At 45.4% G+C, this 21,651-nt stretch overlaps 1 protein-coding gene across 1 annotated transcript in view; it reads left to right on the plus strand.

Annotated features, from left to right (window-relative positions):
* The first annotated feature begins 12 nt into the window (after positions 1-12).
* The window catches only part of MRPS27 (mitochondrial ribosomal protein S27), an 85,200-nt gene continuing 63,561 nt past the window's right edge, over positions 13-21,651 (plus strand). The window contains exons 1-2 of the mRNA XM_063453754.1: positions 13-120; positions 10,894-10,971. Coding sequence (XP_063309824.1) covers positions 45-120; positions 10,894-10,971 — 154 coding nt within the window. The 5' untranslated portion in view covers positions 13-44. The remainder of the gene's footprint in view (positions 121-10,893; positions 10,972-21,651) is intronic.

Genomic DNA, 21,651 nt, shown 5'->3' on the forward strand with positions numbered 1-21,651 from the left:
CTTCTCGCTCCCCCTCCCCACAGAGCGGCTTGGTATATTCCAAGATGGCGGCCTCCATGGGATGTCGGTATGCGCTGTATGCCAGGTGCCGCACACCTTCACTAGGGGTCGCATTCACAGGTATGGGGGGGATTAACGGACTATCAGCTCGATATCGGCCCGGGGGGGGGGGGGGGGATTTATCGCCATGACATGCAGACTAAGCCTGTGTCTGGGGCTGCAGGAATGACATGACTGGCACTATGGCTTTACCTCTTATCCTTCATTTTATTTTATTCTCATTTCTACTGATATCCCCATTAATAACATTCCTTATTCATATAATGAAAGTTATCCATTAGAGCTGACAGGTCCAAGGGGGGTTACTGGGTGTCTAGTTATCATTGTAGTAAGTGACATTCAGATATTGAGCTAGACCAATTTCCTGTAGCAATTTATGGAGAAGGATGCGTGCACTTTGGATAACTTCAGCATTGCTTTGCAGCATTTTGATATTTCCCCCTTCCCCAATATTGTAAAGTGCTGTGGAATAAGCTAGCTCTATATGAATAGCAATAATAATGATAATAGTAAGCTTGGAGCTAGTGATACCGGAGAAACTGACGGAAGCCAAGCACAGAGAGATGGACACAGGTTTCTTCAGGAAGGAAGAGATTCTTTATTGGATCACCGATCGGGACTCAGAGGGACTAGCGTCACCAAAATACAGCAAAGTCTGAGTACTGAATACATAGAGTACATTCCTTATATAGCACTGTAGCTCCTCCCACAATTAACTACACCCACACATACCCTTAACCTATTTAATAAATAGAGTCTAAACTCATCCATCCGGTCTAACCACGTGGCTCATCTGATACAAAGGAGAGGGACGCGTAATTCCAGTTCTTACATTCCTGCACCTGGTCAGTACAGTGATAACAGTATCTTAGCTACGTGTAATTAACTAACTGATACTACAAACACATATACATACATATGCCTTGTGGCAATCTTAGCCTGCTAAACTTGTATTTTACTGGAATTACATCACATTCCCCCCTTTGATGCCTCTGATATTTCACAATTACTTGAGGCATCACTTAACCTTGGTTTGCATATACCTCAGGTTACCATGAACCAGACCAGACTTATCTTATGATGTGAATCTTTTAACACTCATCTTCCTGCATTGGTTCTCCTTGATCTAGAGCCTTATACTTATATATCGCCATTATCTGTGCAGCAGCCTTCCTCTCTGCTATACTTCCTATCAGGCTTTGCACAGACCTAACTACTAAGGGTATAAGACACGGTAGGAGTAGACACAACAGTAAAATCAGTAGGACTCCACCTACCACTGCCTTAAGCCCTCCAAACCACTCATACCAGCTACCAAACCAACTACTTGGATTGTACCCTTTCCATACCTGAGTAGGCACATGCACTAGTTTAACCATATGGCTAGTAAGCTCAGCTATTGCTTGCCCTTCGTCATCTATTTGAAGACAGCAATTGCTCAGGTTAAACTTCCCACATACACCTCCCTCTACTGCCAAAAGGTAATCCAAGGCTAATCTATTTTGGTACACTGCTGTCCTCATCCTGGTATTATGCTTCGCTAGAAGATTGAGTGCTTGTGAGGTCTCATTAGTAATAATCTCAACCACCGCCTGTAATCTTATAATACGGTTGAGCATATAAATTGGGGTTCTATAACCAAAGGTACCATCTTCTGCCCACGTGGCTGGCCCATAATAATCTATGATACGCTGGGGAGGCCATTCATTATCTTCCCAGGTGCCTATCTCTAAGGGTCCCCTTTTCTTCCTATGATTCACATCATACACTTTAACACCTAAAGTCTCACCTGTTTCAATCGGTAACAAGAAGAAGGATGGTTTGAGCATACCCAACACACATGCCCCTTCCCAGTCCTGTGGCAACTCCGAATAGGCTTTCTTACCACAGATCCAGTACAAATTTGCTGGGGCTCTCCAGGTAGATGTGATGGATAAATCAAACCACACATCCTTTAAACTGGCATATCTAGCAAACGGGTTAGATGGTTCTGAGACATTTGAAGCCGACCACCAAGTTGTATTTTTAGTATCATCATCATAAGCTTTTTGCCCTAGACAAGTTAATTCTCCTACAGAAGTATTATACATTATTCCTTTCCTTGCTATGCAAACATAACCTATGATGGAGGTCTTTAATCTCCACTCAGATTTACCTCTAACACTCAAATGATAATCGGCTTGTGTAGATATTAGTTGGTCAACTGCCTCAGAACCGGACATTACCTCCTTTGCTTCCCAAGGCCATTGGTCTCCCATGTTAGTACCTCCACACACATAGCAGTTGGTAACATTAAGACTACCGGCAATACTTTCAGCTAGGTCAATGAACAGGTTTTTAGCGTTATGGGGGATCTTATTATCTATACTCATCTCTTCATAAAAGGAATGGTATACTTGATGAGTCTGGGAGGATACCGTATCAGTCTCTATTCCTATAAACAATAATGTCCCAGGATCTAAACCCGTCCCGTATATCTGAAACCCAAATAAATTTCCATACTTATCTAGGAACTTGTCGGGGTTATTAATAAGTATATGGACTGGGTTGCATTCCATAGACTTACAATAAGGGCTAGTCGGCAACTTAGTCACTATCATGTCTTTATCTACTGTCTGTCCCCAAGTCGCCCACCCCACACAAGACCAATATGGACAAAAGTTATAGTCTTTATTTGGGCATCTAGGACTCACATATTTATTTTTACTACTGGGACAAATATATTTATCATTAGACCCATACGTCCTCTCCCATCTAAGATCCCCACATACATTCCACGGTTTTCTACCACTTGATATCGCCTTACATGCATCAAATAGCAGAACACCCGAAGAATGTACGGATTCTAACACCGTCTTATTAATTAGGGTCCCCTGAGGATCTCCATTCCTGAGAGTCAACCAAATTGTACGAGGTTGATACTCTGGACTGAAGCACTTAGGTTCTCCTACTCCTAAATGGCACACACTATAGTCTATATTTAGGTATCTACATCTTGATACCTCTCCTTTACATTCGTATTGTGAATGCCAAATTAGGGTTTGGGAAATATGGTTACCTGTTCTCGTAGTCTTAATGCATACCTCACAGCTAGGAGTGTCGGTACCTCTACCTTCCTGAATATAAAAACACATATAAATAAACACAATCAAAAGCACATCTTTCGCCGTCATCCTCAGTCTTCGTCCGTGCGATGGAACCTCAGCTTCCAGGATGTGAGGGCTGCAGGGAATGGAGTTCTGCTCGTCTTCACAGGTGTCCCTTCGAGACTTTCCTGGCTTATACACTATGTGTTGGTAAGCGGACAGGCTTTATTATGGCCTTCTCACTCACACCTGTAACAATAAAATTTGTAATCCACAATAATTCCTCGTTACTCCGACTGAGTAGTGCGTTTCAACCGGATCTTGCAGGGATTCTCTGGATCTGCTGTAATTTGCCAAGAATCGACTGCTGCTGGTTTAACCCTGGAGTGATGTATCCACGGAGTTACTTCGGCTACTTTTATCGCTGTAGGGGTAGACAAAAGAACAACATAAGGACCTCTCCACTTGGGCCCTAACGGTACATTATTCCACTCTTTAATCCACACTTGGTCTCCTGGATGATAACTATGAACAGGGGGATAAATATTCACAGGTAATCTATCTTGTACCCATTTCTGTACCTCCTCCATAGTCTTACCCAACTCTACAACCTGCTGCCGGGTAATTCCTTCTCCCAACTGACTCAAGTCCCCCCTTAAGTTACCAAGTACGGGAGGTGGTCGCCCATACATGATTTCAAAAGGAGAGAGGCCCATCCTTCTGGTAGGGGTACTGCGGATTCGCAATAAAGCTATGGGTAAGAGAACGTTCCACTTAAGTTGGGTTTCCTGACACATTTTAGCCAACTGGTTCTTTATAGTTCTATTCATTCTCTCTACCTTACCAGAACTCTGGGGTCTATATGCAGTATGAAGCCTCCACTTTATACCAAGCATATGAGTCAGTTGTTGTAGGCACTGATGAACAAAAGCTGGACCATTGTCCGATCCTATAGAACAGGGTAGTCCATATCGGGGTATTATTTCTCGTAGCAGGAATCTTACAACTTCTCCTGCTTTCTCTGTACGAGTAGGACATGCTTCTACCCAGCCTGAATAGGTGCACACAATTACCAACAGGTAACGATGTCCACCCGATTTAGGCATTACTGTAAAGTCTATTTGTAGATCGGACATGGGGAGTCCCCCCATAAACTGGACTCCTGGTGGCTTTACTGGTCCTTGTCTTGCATTATTCTTAGCACACGTTACACATCTGCGTACAATGGCCTGAGTCAAGTTGGACAATCTTGGTATGTAGAAATGTTTCCTGAGAGATTCTTCAGTACTGTCTCTCCCAGAATGTGTCCCGTTGTGATAATTTTGGACAATTTCTACCGCTAGTGATGCTGGTATGACTATTCTTCCATCTTCTAGCTGATACCACTTGTTCTCCAAATACTTTCCCGGTTCAGTCTTTAACCACTCCTCTTCTTGAGCTGTATAAACTGGAGTCCATTGGGACAGTGGAGTTGGTATAAGAGCAGCTATATGCCCCACATACTCCTGTCTTCCTGATTCAGCAGCACGCTTAGCTGCACTATCTGCCATCCGATTTCCCTTGGTTACATCACCATCTCCTCTCAGATGCGCTCGACAATGTATGATACCGACTTCTTTCGGCTCCCACACTGCTTCCAATAGTTGTAGGATTTCAGCTGCGTACTTGATTTCTTTGCCTTCTGAATTCAGTAGTCCTCTTTCTTTATACAAAGCTCCGTGGGCATGAGTGGTTAAAAACGCATACTTAGAGTCCGTATAGATATTTACTCTTAAACCTTCAGCCAATTGTAACGCTCGTGTTAGTGCTATTAATTCTGCCTTTTGTGCTGATGTTCCTTTCGCCAGTGGCCGAGCTTCTATCACCTTGTCTATTGTTGTCACTGCATATCCTGCATAGCGGATCCCTTCTTTCACATAACTACTGCCGTCGGTGTAATATTGAACATCGGGGTTCTGGATGGGAAAATCACGAAGATCTGGTCTACTTGAAAATACTTCATCCATTACTTCCAAACAATCATGTTGACTTTCAGTAGGTTGCGGCAAAAGGGTAGCTGGATTTAAGGTGTTTACAGTCTCTAAATGCACTCTTGGGTTTTCACACAACATTGCTTGATACTTGGTCATACGGCTGTTACTAAACCAATGATTTCCTTTGTAATCCAACAACGTCTGTACTGCATGTGGGACTCGTACATAAAGTTCTTGACCCAGAGTGAGTTTATCGGCTTCAGCTACTAGCAGGGCGGCTGCAGCTACGGCTCTTAGACAAGGTGGAAGTCCGCTGGCCACTGCATCCAGTTGCTTAGACATGTAGGCAACAGGTCTTTGCCATGATCCCAAGTACTGTGTCAATACTCCCACAGCCATTCTTCTTTGCTCGTGTACATATAAGTAGAATGGTCGTGTGTGATCAGGTAGACCTAATGCTGGGGCACTCATCAAAGCCTTCTTCACATCTTCAAATGCCGTTTGCTGTTCTTGGGTCCATAAGAAGGGGTCGTGCTCTGTACCTTTGATGGCTGCGTACAGAGGTTTTGCCAGTATCGCATAGCTGGGAATCCATATCCTACAGAAGCCTGCTGCCCCCAAGAATTCTCGCACTTGTCTTCTATTCTTGGGTATTGGTATTTGGCAGACAGCTTCTTTTCTCTCTGGCCCCATAATCCTTTGACCTTCAGAGATATGGAATCCCAGATACTTGACAGTTGGCAAACACAACTGAGCCTTCTTCCTGGACACCTTGTATCCTGCCTTCCAGAGAATATGTAGTAGATCGTGCGTTGCTTGCTGACATTTTTCTTTTGTAACTGCTGCTATCAACAAGTCATCTACATATTGTAACAATACACATTCTCCTGGGATAGACTCGAAATCCAGTAGATCTTGACTTAGAGCTGAACCAAATAGGGTAGGTGAATTTTTAAACCCTTGGGGCAGTCTTGTCCAAGTCATTTGGCGTTTTGAGCCCGTTACAGCGTTCTCCCATTGGAAAGCGAAAATACATTGGCTTTCTGCGGCAATTCGGAGGCAAAAGAAGGCATCTTTGAGATCTAAGACTGTGAAGTAAGTAGCCCCGCCCGGAATTAAAGCAAGCAGGTTATATGGATTGGGTACAACTGGATGTATGCTAACAACCGCATCATTGACTGCTCTTAAGTCCTGTACAGGTCGATACTCATCTGTACCGGGCTTTTGAACAGGCAGCAATGGGGTGTTCCAGGGGGAAGTACAGAATTTTAGGATACCATACCGTATGAACTTATCCAGATAGGATTGGATGTTCTTCTTAGCCTTCTGCGGAATGTGATATTGTCTTAGGCTCACTGGATAAACCCCATGTTTCAGTTCAATTTTTATTGGTGGAATATTGCGGGCCAGTCCTGGTGGGTTGTTCTCTGCCCAAACTCCTGGTATGTTAAACAATGTCTCATCACTCCTAGGGTTTTGGCTAGTCAACACTGTATAAAGTCGCCACTCTTCTTCCTTTGGTACGGATAAAGTCATAATACCTGAAGGTCCATTAAACTTTAAGGATGTTGTTCCATTTGGTAGGAACGTAATCTGCGCTTGTAATTTTGATAGCATATCACGTCCCAGCAATTGGACTGGACATTCAGGCATATAAAGGAATTGGTGTTTTACTACGTGGCCTCCCAATGTACAGAGTCGACTTTTAAGAACCGGTTTTTCAGCACTTCTTCCAGTTGCTCCTATCACAGTAATAGTCCTTCCAGATGGAGGAGCAACTAGATTAGTCACCACTGAATGTTCAGCACCAGTGTCGATCATGAACGCACTCCTTTTCCCCCCTATTGATACATCGACCATAGGCTCCGCTCGACCAAGGGGGATGGAGCCCGGTCGGTATCAATAGTCCTCCATGACAGTGTCAGCCAATCCTACAAAGTCCCTACCTTCTCTATCGCGGGACCTTTGCGCTGCTGGAATATACCTGTCTTCCCTAACACTTCCTCTGTTCCCATTACTCCCTCTATAACCATTACTCCCTCCGGGGCCTCCTCTACCTCTCGCTCTACCTCTAAAGTTTCCGTAGCCTGCCCTGGGTTGGTCTCTCTCGTACTGCTCTCTTTGCGGACATTCGTTCCTCCAATGCCCTTCTTCCTTGCAATACGCGCATTGATCCCTACTCAAAGGCTCCCTACTCCATCTATTATTGCCTCTATCTGGGCCCCGTTTATCTACGCCTGCGATCGCTACCGCTAGCATATCAGCCTTTTTACGCATCTTGCGCTCTTCCTCTTTCTTACTTTCTGTATCCCTGTTCATATAGACCTTATTTGCTACCTCCATTAGTTGGGTGATGGACATACCTGCAAACCCTTCTAACTTTTGTAGCTTGCGCTTAATATCTCCGTATGCTTGGCTGACAAAGGCGGAGTTAACCATTCGGGAATTGTCTGCGTCTTCCGGATTAAAGGGGGTATACAAGCGGTATGCCTCCAATAATCGGTCATAAAAGACACTGGGCGCTTCATCGCTTTTCTGGATCACCTCAACTGTCTTCGACATGTTAATGGCTTTCTTTCCTCCGGCTTTCATGCCAGCAATTATAGCGTCTCTATAGGCTCTGAGTTGAACCATATCAGCACCATTTACGTTCCAATCGGGATCGGTGTTGGGATAGTGTGTCGCGGCCCATGCTGCTGGATTGGCTTGGTTCAAAGCACGGGCTCTATCCTCTAATGCTTTAATGGCTGCTTGATTTATTCTTGTCCTTTCCTCATTGTTAAATAAAGTCATTAGTAACTGCTGGCAATCAGCCCATGTCGGATTATGCGTCTGTACTATTGAGGTGAACAGATCAGTCATAGCTTGTGGTTTCTCAGTATACGAGGAATTATGGGTCTTCCAGTTTAAAAGATCGGTTGTGGTAAATGGGACATATACGAAGACTGGGTCAGCGTGTGCCATTTGACCTGCGGCATCGATATAAGCTGACCCGGGATTCAGACGAAGAGGCATCTGATAGTGCTTTAATTGTTGGGCACCAGTCAACTGTCGGGTTTGGATGGGGCTACGTAGAGAGGCGTCAGTCATGGGTTCCGGTCGGGGAGAGATAGGGTATGGGGATGTGGGAGGTCGGTTTTGGGAAAAGGTCGTAAATAAAACACTTCGAGCCGAGCTAGATGAAGCTTGACCGGAAGTCTGAAGTGGCGCCAAATCAGGATATTCGTTTCTAATGGGGGTGGATTCTGGTTCCGGAAGGGGAGATTTAGTACGAGGGGGGGTGGATCCTGTACTGGAGGAGGAAGCGGAAGTGGATGAGGGTAATGAGGGGAGGGGTGCAGGACTTCCTGCGTTTGCGTCACTTCTTCTTAACGGAAAGTAAGGGGGCGGCAAAGGGATCTCGGACTCAGGGGGCGTGTCCAAAATGGGCCTAACACCAGTCCTAGTGGACGAGCAAGTCCTAGCTACCATGAGGCGACACTGCTCCTCGTGGCATGTCTGGAGCCATTTTGGCGAGTCATTTACGGCCTGTCTCCAACAGTCAATATAAGGAAACTGGCCGTAAAGTTCAGGCCTACCCGATACAGCCACGTGTAAGCGCTGTACCAGAGTTGGATCCAAACTGCCACGTGGCGGCCATGCCGCAACCAAAGTAGGCCACTCCCTAGTACACAAAGTGACCAAACGTACAGGAGACATCTTTACCCCAAAATCACAAACTTTGAATCCCTTTTTAAAATTCTTAACCATACATCCTAAGGGATCCGGAATCGTTGACTGCGACGCACCCATACTTAACAATGGAACGTCGTCGACAACGAATACTATACACGCGTACTATTCAACAGTCACACCCGTTTCCTCTGGCAACAGCACCACGTGGTACGGTTACCAAGTGAAACGTACACAATAACAATAAACACTCAGGGAATTCCCGTACACACACAGCTGTTACACCAGTCACTATATAATCAATATTATGCCCTTTGGCGTAACTATACAGTCACCCACGCTATAATTCTCTATATACGAATTACCCGTCTATAACACACCCCAGTAACATCGTCTTTTACAAATAGCGGTTACAGTACGGTTAGCATAGGTCAAAGCACAAGTTAAGGTCACAATACAATTATTAGTGGTTATGGTGTTAAACATGCAATGGACGACAATGATTAGTACTTATTATATAATGTCAGTAAATATACAGGGTTATGGTACCGTGCACTATAATACAGCAACACACTATTAACACTCTCGCTAGACGGCTGAGCTCGCGCTATCTAACAAGATATACACTTTACTAAAACAATCGTTAACACATTTACAATTCCCAACTAAACTATTGGCCAGTACCTTGAATGGACTACCTAAAACTATATACACCCGTTTTGGTTAGCCACACTGCCCAATCACCACATATATAGCGAGCTAGAGAACCGAATTTACACAGGCGCCTCTTAGTCGCACTATCAAAAGTCTAGTGGGTTCCAAATTTACACGCCTTCCCACTTAGCCCAGATAGGATGAGAACTAGCGAACCGAATTTACACAGGCGCCGCTTAGTCTCCCGGTCCCTCCGACCTAGCGAACGTAATATACACCCTAGAACGCTAGTCTAGACAAGACACCGGTGTCCGGCTAGGGCTATTTACACCAGGACCCCGCCTGACTAACCAAATCAAACGGTCTGACTAAAGAGCGTTCGATCGAGCGGTGCGCCTTCGCTCCTTCCCTCCGACAGAGGGGGCAGATACACAGATTCAAAACCCCTTTGGGCCTACCGCACAATCGGTATACCCCTAGTGGGTCCTGCCGTCTAAAACAGCAGTTGTCTTACCTCCTCGTTCCTGAACCTGAGTTCACACTCATCGACGGGGACACCCCAGCACTTCTCACGTAGAGGCCGATGATCTCCTGGACAACAGACCAGTGGCGCCGAGACGAAGGGAGGTCCACGCAGAAGTTCAGGGGTGCAGCCGTAGAGAACGTGGGCAAAGATAGACCGTCTCACGCCTCTGCCTCTCAGCTACCGTTGAACGATGAGCTTCCCGGCCAATGCACCAAATGATACCGGAGAAACTGACGGAAGCCAAGCACAGAGAGATGGACACAGGTTTCTTCAGGAAGGAAGAGATTCTTTATTGGATCACCGATCGGGACTCAGAGGGACTAGCGTCACCAAAATACAGCAAAGTCTGAGTACTGAATACATAGAGTACATTCCTTATATAGCACTGTAGCTCCTCCCACAATTAACTACACCCACACATACCCTTAACCTATTTAATAAATAGAGTCTAAACTCATCCATCCGGTCTAACCACGTGGCTCATCTGATACAAAGGAGAGGGACGCGTAATTCCAGTTCTTACATTCCTGCACCTGGTCAGTACAGTGATAACAGTATCTTAGCTACGTGTAATTAACTAACTGATACTACAAACACATATACATACATATGCCTTGTGGCAATCTTAGCCTGCTAAACTTGTATTTTACTGGAATTACATCACACTAGGAGGCGATCAATAAGCAAGATAGCCACTCCATCTTGCTATAGTGAATATTTTGCCACAAATATCCTGGCACCATCTCCTAGTTAATGTCAATCTATTAGGAATAGTTAGTCACTCCGCCAATAAATTCAGTTCAAAGCTGAAAAAAATTGCTAACCGGTAACTTCCACTTTACCAATGTCTGTAAGGAGGGGCCTGAATTCTTGTAGTGGCAAGTAACATTGAGAATAATCTCATTAAATATTTATTTTATAGGAAAACGTTTTATCCTGTCATCTTCATATGTCAACAGTGAGAGATGGGAGAAATTGGAACGAGAACCTCACAGCCTTGGTAAGAAGCGGCAGCTATTATGTCATCATGTAGCTACAGAGACACAATACAAATTATTTTTGTTATTAGGACTTGTTTTTGTTAGACTACTTTATCAAAGTCCAAAGATCCACTGTAATTGAGACTGACATTTTAATAGTTGCCTATTATTTAGAGATTTATTCAGTGCTGTGATCTGAAAAAGCAACGCAATGTCTAAACTTAGAATTTATATCAATGGATTGTGGAAGGACTCTGGACTAGAGCAGGGGATCTGGATGGGGTGTGCCGACATTGGGGGGTAATTCTCCACTGCTGTGGATGATGCAATGAGGCAGTGCCTTGAGGGTCCCTCGACCTTGGTAGGCATACATCAAGGTGAGTATGCTTGGGAGAGACCGTATCGCCCCCCGGGAAGCTCTTTCTGCTCCAGAAACTTGATTTCTGCAATAGCTTTTCTTACATAGAAACATAGAAACATAGAATGTGACGGCAGATAAGAACCATTCGGCCCATCTAGTCTGCCCAGTTTTCTAAATACTTTCATTAGTCCCTGGCCTTATCTTATAGTTAGGATAGCCTTATGCCTATCCCACGCATGCTTAAACTCCTTTACTGTGTTAACCTCTACCACTTCAGCTGGAAGGCTATTCCATGCATCCACTACCCTCTCAGTAAAGTAATACTTCCTGATATTATTTTTAAACCTTTGTCCCTCTAATTTAAGACTATGTCCTCTTGTTGTGGTAGTTTTTCTTCTTTTAAATATAGTCTCCTCCTTTACTGTGTTGATTCCCTTTATGTATTTAAATGTTTCTATCATATCCCCCCTGTCTCGTCTTTCCTCCAAGCTATACATGTTAAGATCCTTTAACCTTTCCTGGTAAGTTTTATCCTGCAATCCATGAACCAGTTTAGTAGCCCTTCTTTGAACTCTCTCTAAGGTATCAATATCCTTCTGAAGATAGGGTCTCCAGTACTGTGTACAGTACTCCAAGTGAGGTCTCACCAGTGTTCTGTACAATGGCATGAGCACTTCCCTCTTTCTACTGCTAATACCTCTCCCTATACAACCAAGCATTCTGCTAGCATTTCCTGCTGCTCTATTACATTGTCTGCCTACCTTTAAGTCATCAGAAATAATCACCCCTAAATCCCTTTCCTCAGATGTTGAGGTTAGGACTCTATCAAATATTCTGTACTCTGCCCTTGGGTTTTTACGTCCAAGATGCATTATCTTGCACTTATCCACATTAAATGTCAGTTGCCACAACTCTGACCATTTTTCTAGTTTACCTAAATCATTTTCCATTTGGCTTATCCCTCCTGGAACATCAACCCTGTTACATATCTTAGTATCATCCGCAAAAAGACACACCTTACCATCAAGACCTTCTGCAATATCACTAATAAAAATATTAAAGAGAATGGGTCCAAGTACAGATCCCTGAGGTACCCCACTGGTGACAAGCCCAAGCTTTGAATATACTCCATTGACTACAACCCTCTGTTGCCTGTCACTCAGCCACTGCCTTACCCATTCAACAATATTGGAATCCAAACTCAAAGATTGTAGTTTATTGATAAGCCTTCTATGTGCAACAGTGTCAAAAGCCTTACTGAAATCTAGGTAAGCAATGTCTACTGCACCACCCTGATCTATAGTTTTAGTTACCCAATCCAAAAAATCAATAAGTTTAGTTTGGCATGATCTCCCTGAAGTAAACCCATGTTGTCTCTGGTCTTGAAATCCATGTGTTTTTAGATGTTCAACAATCCTATCCTTTAACATGGTTTCCATCACTTTCCCCACTACTGAAGTAAGGCTTACTGGCCTATAGTTGCCCGACTCCTCCCTATTACCTTTCTTGTGAATGGGCACAACATTTGCTAACTTCCAATCTTCTGGGACTACTCCTGTTATCAATGATTGGTTAAATAAATCTGTTAATGGTTTTGCTAGTACACCACTAAGCTCTTTTAATAGCTTTGGGTGTATTCCATCAGGTCCCATTGACTTATTTGTCTTTACTTTTGACAGTTGAAATAGAACCTCTTCCTCTGTAAACTCACGTGTAATAAATGACTCATTTATCCTTTTTCTTAACTGAGGTCCCTTTCCTTCATTTTCATCTGTAAATACCGAACAAAAATATTCATTGAGGCAGTCAGCTAGACCTTTATCCTCATCTACATACCTTCCTTCTTTTGTTTTTAATCTAACTAATCCTTGTTTTACTTTTCTTTTCTCATTTATGTATCTAAAAAAAGTTTTGTCCCCCTTTTTTACTGACTGTGCTATTTTCTCTTCTGTGTGGGATTTGGAAGCTCTTATAACTTGCTTAGCCTCTTTCTGCCTAATCTTATAGGTCATTCTGTCTTCCTCACTCTGGGTTTTTTTATAATTACTAAATGCTAACTTTTTGTTTTTTACTATTTTGGCCACATCTGCGGAGTACCACAGTGGTTTCTTGAATTTTTTGCTTTTACTGACAAGCCTAATGCAATTTTCTGTTGCCTTCAGTAGTGCAACTTTTAAATAATCCCATTTCTTTTGGACTCCATATAAATTGCTCCAGTCTGATAATGACTCCTTTACACATATTCTAATTTTAGAAAAGTCTGTTTTTCTAAAGTCTAAAACTTTTGTTTTTGTGTGGTGTGACTCAGTCACTGTTCTTATATTAAACCACACTGACTGATGATCACTGGATCCTAAACTTTCACCTACAGTAATATCTGATACCAAATCTCCATTTGTTAACACTAAATCTAGTATGGCCTCTTTACGAGTTGGCTCCTCAACGACTTGTTTTAGAGACAATCCCAGTAGGGAGTTTAGAATATGTGTGCTCCTGGCACAAGTAGCTATTTTTGTTTTCCAATTCACATCAGGAAGATTAAAGTCACCCATGATGATAACTTCCCCCTTCATTGTCATTTTAGCTATTTCTTCAACTAGTAGATTATCTAACTCTTCAATTTGTCCTGGGGGCCTATAAATCACACCTACACGAGTTACTGTGTGATTACCAAATTCTAACGTAACCCAAACGGACTCTATGTTCGCCTCACTAACCTTTATTAGGCTAGATTTTATGCTATCCTTTACATACAGGGCCACCCCTCCCCCTTTCTTGCCTTCCCTGTCTTTTCTATATAAAGAGTACCCTGGTATTGCTATGTCCCAGTCATTTTTCTCATTATACCATGTCTCAGTAACAGCGACTAAATCTACACTATCAGTTGCCATTATTGCCACAAGTTCATGGATCTTATTCCCTAAACTGCGAGCATTTGTAGACATGACTCTAAGCTTATCATTTTTTAACACACTTGCTACAGGCACCTTCTGTCCTTGTTTTGGGGGACAATTGGATTGATGTTTTATCACCCTTTTGCCCCCCCCTCCTAGTTTAAAAACATCCTAGCAAAACCTCTGAACTGCTCACTGAGAACATTTGTTCCCTTTTGAGAAAGATGCAAACCATCTTTTTTGTACAGTTTATTTCCATTCCAAACAGAGCTACCATGAGCAATAAAGCCAAATCCTTGCTCCCGACACCATTCACCAAGCCACAAGTTAAAGTCCCTAATACGCATCCGCCTGTCGTTCTGAGTGTTATGCACAGGCAGAACTTCAGAGAATGACAGTGTGGAAGCAACCTGCCGTATATCATTGGCAAAAACACTAAAAACTTCCTTAACCTCTGAAACCTCATTGCAAGCCAAGTCATTTGTCCCTAAATGGACAAGTACATCCAATTCCCCTTCCTGCTTTGCTTGCTTAACAATATTACAGATACGTCTCCTGTCTCTGTGAGCAGTAGCTCCGGGAAGACACCTCACAAGACCACCATTGTCCATCTCCACACCTCTTATGATGGAATCCCCCAACAACAACTGCTTTCTATTAGGCCTCACCATAGTCTTCAAGCCTCTCTGCACAACACCACTAGCCTCAGTGCCTCTCTGCACAACACCTCTAGCCTCAGTGCCTCTCTGCACAACACCACTAGCCTCAGTGCCTCTCTGCACAACACCTCTAGCCTCAGTGCCTCTCTGCACAAAACCTCTAGCCTCAGTGCCTCTCTGCACAACACCACTAGCCTCAGTGCCTCTCTGCACAACACCACTAGCCTCAGTGCCTCTCTGCACAACACCACTAGCCTCAGTGCCTCTCTGCACAACACCACTAGCCTCAGTGCCTCTCTGCACAACACCACTAGCCTCAGTGCCTCTCTGCACAACACCACTAGCCTCAGTGCCTCTCTGCACAACACCACTAGCCTCAGTGCCTCTCTGCACAACACCACTAGCCTCAGTGCCTCTCTGCACAACACCACTAGCCTCAGTGCCTCTCTGCACAACACCACTAGCCTCAGTGCCTCTCTGCACAACACCACTAGCCTCAGTGCCTCTCTGCACAACACCACTAGCCTCAGTGCCTCTCTGCACAACACCACTAGCCTCAGTGCCTCTCTGCACAACACCACTAGCCTCAGTGCCTCTCTGCACAACACCACTAGCCTCAGTGCCTCTCTGCACAACACCACTAGCCTCAGTGCCTCTCTGCACAACACCACTAGCCTCAGTGCCTCTCTGCACAACACCACTAGCCTCAGTGCCTATCTCCAGGACACCACTACACTCTGAAAGTGCAGAAAATGAATTATGTAGAACAACAGACTGTGCAATATGCCTTTTATCCACAACTCCAAGTCTACCAGATCCTACCTCCTACCAGATTCTTCCTCCTGCTATTGTAGTTTGTGCACGAGCGTGAAGCCTTTCCCAGAAGCTCCTAAAGATTGTGTCAAGCTTTTCTGTATTACATTATAGTGAGCCGCAGTGAGGCTTTTGAGGTGGGCTCAGGCCCTGTTCTTTAGGTGGAAGGGTTGTTTCCATTTTGTATGCACAGCGTGGTCAGAGTGCAGTCAGTTAGCGACCTGTAACTCAAGGTAAGTGCAGGGTGAGTTGCACAGGATAGTTCAGTGTGGATCGGGATAACCCCCACCGGTCCAGAGGTGAGGGTATGATAGCGGTTAGACTATATCAGGGACTTGAGTGTAGGGAGATCGACTGTCTCTCCTCAGCTCTGTCCCCAGAAGGTTGCAGTAGAGATTTTCGGATCTCCAACAGGTTGTAGACTTGTGCGATGCCTCCAAATGTGTCACTGTGACCCCCAGGCTCAGATGGTGGCTTAAAATAAAGGAGCTCAGAATCTGCATGTCTCCTCTGCGCTGAAGCTAGGCTGCGCTTCCAAGAAACAATATATTAAACTGTAGGGGTTCTGGTGGCTATAGTGTCCCTTTAACCCCTTAAGGACACATGACATGTGTGACATGTCATGATTCCCTTTTATTCCAGAAGTTTGGTCCTTAAGGGGTTAAAGGTTCTCTCCAGTCATCTGCTGTAAATCCCCAAGTTAAAATTAGGTATGAATTTTCTGCTGAGCTGATGCCAAATACAGTGCTTTATGGGAGCTCGATGACAGACATGTAGAGATAAACTTACTTAATTTCTGTTTGTCTGTGTCCTCCCCTTGTAATGCTGGCATAAGGAACACCTCTGCCAAACTACCTTCCATCCAGTACTGTTCACACCTCACCGATTTTTCAATCTCTACATTGTCTTTCTGTTCTTGTCCTTACTCGCAAAGCATAATTGTTCCTCTCCCCACTCATTAGCAGATGTGCTCCAGCATAGCCTCTTCGCCTTGCCTACAACCTGTCACTGTCCTGTTCTCACACCTGCACCCCAGACTCTCGAATGCAGGACTTCTCAATGGTTTCTCCTCCTTATCAGTCATCCCACTCGCATTGTCTCTGCAGTAACACTTTTGTAGAGAACCCTACCAGCTCTCCCCATAACGCTTAATCCTCTAACCAGGGTTAGGTAGCCTTTGTCACTTTAGATGCTGTGGACTACATTTCCCATGATGCCATGCTTGCATTATGACTGTAAGGGCATTATGGGGGATGTAGTCCACAACATCTGGAGTGCTAGATGGTTGTCTACCCCTGCCTTACAAACTTCCTTTGCTTTCTCCCTCACTTGTTTGTGCATTTGTCCCTAATCCCTTCTGATTGTAAGTTCGTGCAAGCAGGGCCCTCTTCACCAACTGTTCCCATGTGTCATACATGTTTTCTATTACATGTTTTCTTACAATTAAATATGTCTTGTTTACCTATTGTATAGCACTGCAGAATATGTTGGCTCTATATAAACATTCCTCCCAACATTTCAAATGGGCACAGCGTTCACTTTAATTTTACGGGTGTGAGTGGGGTGTATCCAGGGGAGGAGCTGTTTTGAGTAATTTTAGGTGACTTTCAAATAACAAATTATTCAACTAAATTGTAATCTTGGGAGGTGTATATATAAACAACTGTAATTGTACAATATTGCATGTTGGTTTTCCATTAAAATAATGTTTTAAAGTCTTCCAGCCAGTAGATGGCACTCTTACCTCAGCAATCAGCATAGGCCATGCAGCCTATATTTAGTCTATATCTCGGTATATCATGCTAAAAATAAGATCCTGAAATGTTAAGCTTGCCATTGCTGCTTAGTCTATAGATTATTTTAGCCAATAATTACATTCTTGTGCACTTTCATGAAATTAAGCACTAAATGTATCACTGTCGGATGTATAAGTCTGATTCCTTGAGGTTTCAATCTCACATCTTAAAGGGAAACTGTCACTTTTCTAGAAATCATTCTCTTGAATAAAACATTCAGAAACATCTTCAACAGGTGTAATATCCTAATGTTAAATAATTTAGGACTTTTATTTATAGAAAAGTTATAGCATTTATTAGTCACTGTAGATGTGAGAATATATTTAAAGGTACACCATAGAAACCAAAACCACATTCGCTTAGAGGACCACTATAGGCACCCAGACCACTTCAGCTCAATGAAGTGGTCTGGATGCCACGTCCATCTAGGGTTAACCCTGCAGCTGTAAACACTTCTATGTTTACACTAGGGTTAATCCAGCCTCACTGTGATTTTCACAGTGAGAAGACACTGCCGTCCTGTCAGACCACGATTCACTTGGCCAAGGTACATGCAGTGACTAGCAAGAGGAGGAGTGCTGTGCGCTCTTCCCTGGCCGTTCACCCGGCGACTGCATTTGGCCACACCGGCCCTGAAGTTATGCTGGTCCACTGGTCCAGCCCTGGCTGCCATGTCGACCCCTTGGTCCACTGGTCCAGGGGTTGACAGGGCAGCCAGGCCCTTAGAGTGATGGACCCGGTCACAGCTGTAACACCTGTGACCATGGTGGCTATCCCACTGCTGTGGGGTTTACAGAATTACTAACCGGCATGATCTCCCGGTACAGACAGAGCACTGCTCTCTTGTTTCATACTGAATGGTTAATTAACCTCTTTATGACACAGCTAATCAATCTAGATTGTGAGTGGTGTTCTACAGATACAGTGTTGTCTTTTTAAACTAATTATGGCTTCATTACCTCTTTTTCTTTTTTTTAGAAAGGAGCAGATGGGCTTGATATGTGAATTATGGAAGGCATTGTGACTTCCTGCTTTTTTCCCATCTGTCACATGCTTGCCTCAGCCTTCCATAACAGGGGCATCTTCCTGGCTTCCCCATAACCCGGCCAATTCTTATATTAACCTCCTCAATACCTGGTGTTAAGGACTGTGCCACAAAGGGACACATACTCTCCGCTTATTGTAGGTTGAGGCTTATTAAAGATAGAGGCTGAATATACGTAAATCTAAAAAATATATATTGATACTTTAGCTGCTCCCCTCTTGCAACAATAATACCCAATAGAATATACTCCACGTATGAAAAACCAAAGAGGGGGTGGTGATCAATCATAATTTTTCAATATTTAATTACAAATATACATAACATAAAAATACAATATCATAGAGAGATCACTGGAGATTAATAAAAACAAACCAGCAATGAATTGCAAAATAGTTACTTTAAAAATGTCCCTCACAAGATCAATGAGCAGCTGAAGATCCCAACACAAGTCCCAGTTTGGAACCTACACCCGATGGCCAGGTACCCGTAACAGACACCACGAGGCCGCAATGATAAAGTGCACCCATAGTGTGTAAGCAGACTCACAATGAAGGGACTATTTTGCCCCAGATGCAAAATAATAATATTTTGATTGTCTCCCAACCTACTTAGAATTTAAGGACATTATTTTCAGCATTATACTGTAATGTATGAAAGGACCAGGTGAAACGCACAAAAAGATGGTTATTATATATTTCAGGAGTGTAAATTAAAGCTTTAAGACCCTCTGTAGTGGTTATTAATGCCAGAAGTGCCCTGATGCAGTTTCATGGTAAGTAGCCACACAGTTTTCAGAATGGTTTAGGAGCTTACCCCCTTAAGGACCAAACTTCTGGAATAAAAGGGAATCATGACATGACACACGTCATGTGTCCTTAAGGGGTTACCTAGCATTTACCTAACGCCGAATGCAACCTCCTCTGAAACCCAAGCCTCCTGCAAGGTGATTCTGTTGGCTCTACTGAGCTAATGCTTGCCATGCAGGGCACGTACATTGGCTTCAAGCTTCTCTTGAGGGCAAACACCTCTTTGCACGATCGGTCTTGGCTCCGTGCAGGAGCTTCGCGCTGCAGAGGAGGTGACAACATGTGCCTGGCGGAGCCCAGGTATGTTTTTAGTTGGTTCTCAAATAGCTGTAGCAGTCCTTTAATTTATTTGCATTTTTATATTAATGATTTGCAGGAATTATAAAATTAGGCTAACTGGATAAGTAACAATAATAGGTGTGCCATGGATTTTATTTTATTTATGTGTATCATTCAAATGAGCCTAGAGTAGGTTGAAAACCACTGTCCCACTGCTGAGGGCATTTGACATTCGTGTGCGCTTTCATTGACTATCTTGTAAAATACACCAGTCTCAGATTGTATTTAACTAGAAACCACCAGGCCCTGGTGTGAAAACTGCTCTGGAGACCATCCATGTGTCTCGTTCTCCCCTCACAGCCCCTCCACGTGTCTCGTTCTCCCCTCTCAGCCCCTCCACGTGTCTCGTTCTCCCCTCTCAGCCCCTCCACGTGTCTCGTTCTCCCCTCTCAGCCCCTCCACGTGTCTCGTTCTCCCCTCTCAGCCCCTCCACGTGTCTCGTTCTCCCCTCTCAGCCCCTCCACGTGTCTCGTTCTCCCCTCTCAGCCCCTCCACGTGTCTCGTTCTCCCCTCTCAGCCCCTCCACGTGTCTCGTTCTCCCCTCTCAGCCCCTCCACGTGTCTCGTTCTCCCCTCTCAGCCCCTCCACGTGTCTCGTTCTCCCCTCTCAGCCCCTCCACGTGTCTCGTTCTCCCCTCTCAGCCCCTCCACGTGTCTCGTTCTCCCCTCTCAGCCCCTCCACGTGTCTCGTTCTCCCCTCTCAGCCCCTCCACGTGTCTCGTTCTCCCCTCTCAGCCCCTCCACGTGTCTCGTTCTCCCCTCTCAGCCCCTCCACGTGTCTCGTTCTCCCCTCTCAGCCCCTCCACGTGTCTCGTTCTCCCCTCTCAGCCCCTCCACGTGTCTCGTTCTCCCCTCTCAGCCCCTCCACGTGTCTCGTTCTCCCCTCTCAGCCCCTCCACGTGTCTCGTTCTCCCCTCTCAGCCCCTCCACGTGTCTCGTTCTCCCCTCTCAGCCCCTCCACGTGTCTCGTTCTCCCCTCTCAGCCCCTCCACGTGTCTCGTTCTCCCCTCTCAGCCCCTCCACGTGTCTCGTTCTCCCCTCTCAGCCCCTCCACGTGTCTCGTTCTCCCCTCTCAGCCCCTCCACGTGTCTCGTTCTCCCCTCTCAGCCCCTCCACGTGTCTCGTTCTCCCCTCTCAGCCCCTCCACGTGTCTCGTTCTCCCCTCTCAGCCCCTCCACGTGTCTCGTTCTCCCCTCTCAGCCCCTCCACGTGTCTCGTTCTCCCCTCTCAGCCCCTCCACGTGTCTCGTTCTCCCCTCTCAGCCCCTCCACGTGTCTCGTTCTCCCCTCTCAGCCCCTCCACGTGTCTCGTTCTCCCCTCTCAGCCCCTCCACGTGTCTCGTTCTCCCCTCTCAGCCCCTCCACGTGTCTCGTTCTCCCCTCTCAGCCCCTCCACGTGTCTCGTTCTCCCCTCTCAGCCCCTCCACGTGTCTCGTTCTCCCCTCTCAGCCCCTCCACGTGTCTCGTTCTCCCCTCTCAGCCCCTCCACGTGTCTCGTTCTCCCCTCTCAGCCCCTCCACGTGTCTCGTTCTCCCCTCTCAGCCCCTCCACGTGTCTCGTTCTCCCCTCTCAGCCCCTCCACGTGTCTCGTTCTCCCCTCTCAGCCCCTCCACGTGTCTCGTTCTCCCCTCTCAGCCCCTCCACGTGTCTCGTTCTCCCCTCTCAGCCCCTCCACGTGTCTCGTTCTCCCCTCTCAGCCCCTCCACGTGTCTCGTTCTCCCCTCTCAGCCCCTCCACGTGTCTCGTTCTCCCCTCTCAGCCCCTCCACGTGTCTCGTTCTCCCCTCTCAGCCCCTCCACGTGTCTCGTTCTCCCCTCTCAGCCCCTCCACGTGTCTCGTTCTCCCCTCTCAGCCCCTCCACGTGTCTCGTTCTCCCCTCTCAGCCCCTCCACGTGTCTCGTTCTCCCCTCTCAGCCCCTCCACGTGTCTCGTTCTCCCCTCTCAGCCCCTCCACGTGTCTCGTTCTCCCCTCTCAGCCCCTCCACGTGT

This window comes from Pelobates fuscus, chromosome 5 (genome assembly GCF_036172605.1).
Source record: "Pelobates fuscus isolate aPelFus1 chromosome 5, aPelFus1.pri, whole genome shotgun sequence".
In the NCBI taxonomy this organism is placed as follows: domain Eukaryota; kingdom Metazoa; phylum Chordata; class Amphibia; order Anura; family Pelobatidae; genus Pelobates; species Pelobates fuscus.